This window comes from Xenopus laevis, chromosome 6S, assembly GCF_017654675.1.
Source record: "Xenopus laevis strain J_2021 chromosome 6S, Xenopus_laevis_v10.1, whole genome shotgun sequence".
NCBI lineage: Eukaryota > Metazoa > Chordata > Amphibia > Anura > Pipidae > Xenopus > Xenopus laevis.
This window is the reverse complement of record NC_054382.1, coordinates 479,115-483,153: the sequence shown is the minus strand read 5'-3', so window position 1 is coordinate 483,153 and position 4,039 is coordinate 479,115. Positions and strand designations below refer to the sequence as shown.

Genomic DNA, 4,039 nt, shown 5'->3' with positions numbered 1-4,039 from the left:
GGAAGCAGAGACACATCCAACAACTCAACTCAATAGATCCCTGAGAACAAAAGGAGAGGGAAGAGCCACCAGGAGATCACGTTCCAGCGACAGAACATCTCTTCCAATCACGTAGAGATCCTGGAACAGCAGTTTACAGGTATTTTTGGGATTTTTTTGGCAACTAATATATATAATTTCCCAGCCATCCCGCTGGAGTTCTTTGTACCCTAATAGTCTATTGCAATTAGGGGCCCCTCTACTATCATAGGACCCTTGCTACCATTAAGAGCCACAAATGTGTGAATTGTCATTTAAACTCCATTTCTCTTACCCCAACTCAAAAGTCTCAGCTTCTGTCTTTGTTTTTATGAAGGACCACCCTCAAGACAAATGTAGGGAGTTGAAGACCTGCACTCTGTATATACTTGCACACACATTTGTAGCACCTTGGACAAATCACATGACTTGCAGTAGCTTCACCCACAACCCATTATCGACCAACTTGCCTAAAATATAGCTGTGATGTCATAAAACAGGAAGTGACATCAGGCAATGGAAGAGGAACCGAAGGGAAGCCTGTTTTGCATGAAGTAAATGAAGGGAAAATGCTGAGCTGTAAACTTACAACGTGTTAGGAGATTTTCATACCAGTCAGGGGTTTGGAGCAGTCATGTACAAATCAAGAGATTATTTCATGTCATATGAGCTAATAATAATAGAATATTAGTGACATACAGTGTCCATTGCTGCGCAGGTGCATTTTGTATAACATTTTTTATTAATATTAATGCCATTCTTAGAGTGATCATTGACCTGGACATTCCCACTCAAACAGGTTCCCACGTTTCTTTAATTAAAAGTAATATTCTCTCTTTACTGCAGGCCTGTTATCTCAACGTAGAGCCATGATTGGCCTCTGGATCTTCCTAGCCCTTTCTCTCAATGGGGTGCTTAGTCAGTTCCCAAGAGTTTGCACCACAGATGAAGCTTTGCAGACCAAAAACTGCTGCCCAAGATGGACAGATGGATCCCCTTGTGGCTTCCGCTCAGGTCGTGGTCGGTGTCGTAATGGGGTGGCATTTAGTTCATTAGCAGCTGGTCAGGTTCCCCTGTATAACGATGATCGGTGGGACTGGCCACGATACTATTATGATAGTACCTGCGAGTGCTTTGGAAACTACGGTGGCTTTGATTGTGGAGATTGCAAACATGGTTACTTCGGAGACAGGTGTGAACGAGGAAGAACCTTGGTTCGAAGAGACATTCGGGAACTTACCTTGGTCGAGAGGAAAAGGTTCTTCAGTTACATGGCTCTTGCTAAAACAACCAAAAGCAAGGACTTTGTGGTGCTCACCACCGGAGACAGACACCACCGTGACACATTTCGGTTTGTGGATGCTTCAGTCTATGATATTTTTGCTTGGATGCATTACTACTCTATGAAGCCAATCATGGTGAACAGCACATTGGATGCAGCCAAAAACTTTGCCCACCAAGGCCCCGTCTTCCCAGGGTGGCATCGTCTGTCACTCATGTTCTTGGAGAGAGAAATTCAGCGCATGACTGGAGATGAAGACTTTACTTTTCCATATTATGATTGGAGAGGAGAGGGGAATTGCTCCATCTGTACCAACGATTTTATGGGGGATAATGATGTGCAAGGGAGATTGGACCCATATTCCCATTTCTCCAACTGGAGGGTGAGTATAAAATGTTCTCTTCTTCGTGACTGGTATCATTTTGCATTTCTAGGCCTGTTTCTTTGCCCTATGTTAGATACCTGTATATGGCAACCAGTTAGTGGAGAAACCATTGCTCCAGGCCTTTCCTTGCCCTTGCTTAGCATTTAAACATTACTAGACATATTTGCCTGTTTCCATGTCCTATTAAATTTCATCCATCAAGGCATTTGGTGGGTTCAGTATATTTTGCAGCAGATTAAACTCAGGGCAAGAAGATTATCTTCAGTTTCGGATCTCCCCATACTGTATTGGTACACAGAGAACATGAATAGAGCAGACTGAGGGAGTATTGCAATAAATGAAATAGAGATAAATGCAGAATGAAGCTAAAGTGCCACAGAAACAAGGAAACCTGTTGTTACAAGCACTTGTTGTTACACTTACTCACCGGCTACTTAAGCGCATTCCAACACAAACACGTAAGGCCTTTCATTAAATATCCTTCTAGTGCCACTGAATCACCACTGAACATTTATTTACTCAAGGTGAAAGTTCAAATTTGGACTATTTTTAGGAAAAAAAGTATATTTGCCACATTTAATAAAGAATTAGAAAGAAATACAGCAAGTTTTACTATACGATACAGTAACAGTAAACCATTGCTACACACTATGTTGGGGCTTAATAAGCTTAAGGGATGTATCCAAGGGATGTGATTTCAGCCAAAAGACTAATTCTTTATATTGAGTTTTATGGAAGGGGAGTTGGCTCCTGTGAGGTTGGTTCATACAATGTCCGTGTTATTATTACAGAATACCCAATGTGCAACTGTATACACATATAATATGACTCGGCAGATCAAATCTAAATCTGGATACAGGATATTATTATACAAATTTTGGGGGGGGAAGTGAGGTTCATTAACCCATGATATAAAGTCCAACAATCGATGTGCAGGCCGCGCACTCCTGGGTTTGAACACAAATCGCTCGTCTCCAGTTTGTTAAAAAGGTAAATACTTTATTTAAGACATACAATCAAATAACTCTGGCGTCTGAGGTCTGACGCGTTTCGTGACAATGCACTTCCTATTTTTTCTGCATGATATAAAGTCCCCCATTGGCCATTGCCCTTAAGAATTAAGACAGGTAAAGCTTTATTGGCATCAGACTGGCAGATGGAGAGACTTTGTTCATAACTTCAGGGGATCCAGTCAGTGTTTCATTGTTCCTGAGGCCAATGGCGATGCCCTTTACACCGCTCCAGCTGATCCCTCATATGGCACATAGTTGGCCTCTGATGCCCATAATTGCCCCACTCAATACAAATAGTTTCTGACATTTGTGAGACAGTGGGTTGATATTTTTGGCTTAAGAAGAGCTAGTGCCGTCCTTCAATAAGTACAAAGTGTCCATTTTAGTTACTGAATCCCACAAAACATCAAAAGGATCACACACGGTCACAACTATGTAGTGAAGTTGAGCACGTGTTTCTCCTCTCTCCTATCAGGGAATATGTAGCGGTTACGATTATCCAGACGCTTATTGCCCAGTCGTTGAGGAACATCAAATGGAAACGTTGCTGAGGAAGCCTGGCACTGACCCCCTGAGTAACAGGCTCCCCTCAATCCAAGATGTGGAAGACACACTCCAATGGAGAGACTTGGACACCCCTCCATATAATGAGACAGCCACAAGAAGCTTCCGGAATGCATTAGAAGGTAGAAATTATACTTGGGTATTTCTCTCTCACTAGAGGCACAGACACAAAGAGTAAATGATGGGTTGAACTACAGTTGGGTGTGTGTGCTGGTCTTTAGGGCTCTACATTGGAGCCAGGGAGGACACTCTGGATCATTTTAGCAAACAAAATAGTAATTATTGTCCAGATCTTCTTGTGAGTTGTTGTGATTGTTTTTCTGTTTCAGGGTTTCTGAGGCCATCAGACGGGTTAACCTTAGAGAGGAACATGCACAACCTGGTCCATATGTATTTAGGAGGAACCATGTCCCGTGTGCCCATCTCCAGTAACGACCCAATCTTTATTGTACACCACAGCTTTATTGACAAGTAAGTTGATGGACAAAGAGTGGCTAGAGACAATAGGTACAATGTTATACACAGGGAAATACTGTATGATGTGCAGAAGATACAAATCGGCATGAAATGAGTGAGACCCACAGAGACAGAGATTTAAGGTCTGCCTGTAAATAGAAGATGCGTTTTAGGAACAGATATAGTCTGTTCATTACAATTGTATTGCTGCAATAATTGATCTTAAAAATTGTGGTTTTGGAGGAAGCTGCCTTGTGAGGTTTTCAATGGAAGCAGCAACTTTGTGTTGGTCATTGTTGTACAGCCTCTATGGTCAGGCAG

The 4,039-nt window shown here is 42.2% G+C and overlaps 1 protein-coding gene across 1 annotated transcript in view; it reads left to right on the top strand.

The window, feature by feature from the left end:
* The first annotated feature begins 887 nt into the window (after nucleotides 1-887).
* LOC121395206 (tyrosinase-like) overlaps nucleotides 888-4,039 on the top strand; it is a 4,192-nt gene continuing 1,040 nt past the window's right edge. The window contains exons 1-3 of the mRNA XM_041568228.1: nucleotides 888-1,682; nucleotides 3,174-3,384; nucleotides 3,592-3,733. Of these exons, the coding sequence (XP_041424162.1) occupies nucleotides 888-1,682; nucleotides 3,174-3,384; nucleotides 3,592-3,733 (1,148 nt within the window). The remainder of the gene's footprint in view (nucleotides 1,683-3,173; nucleotides 3,385-3,591; nucleotides 3,734-4,039) is intronic.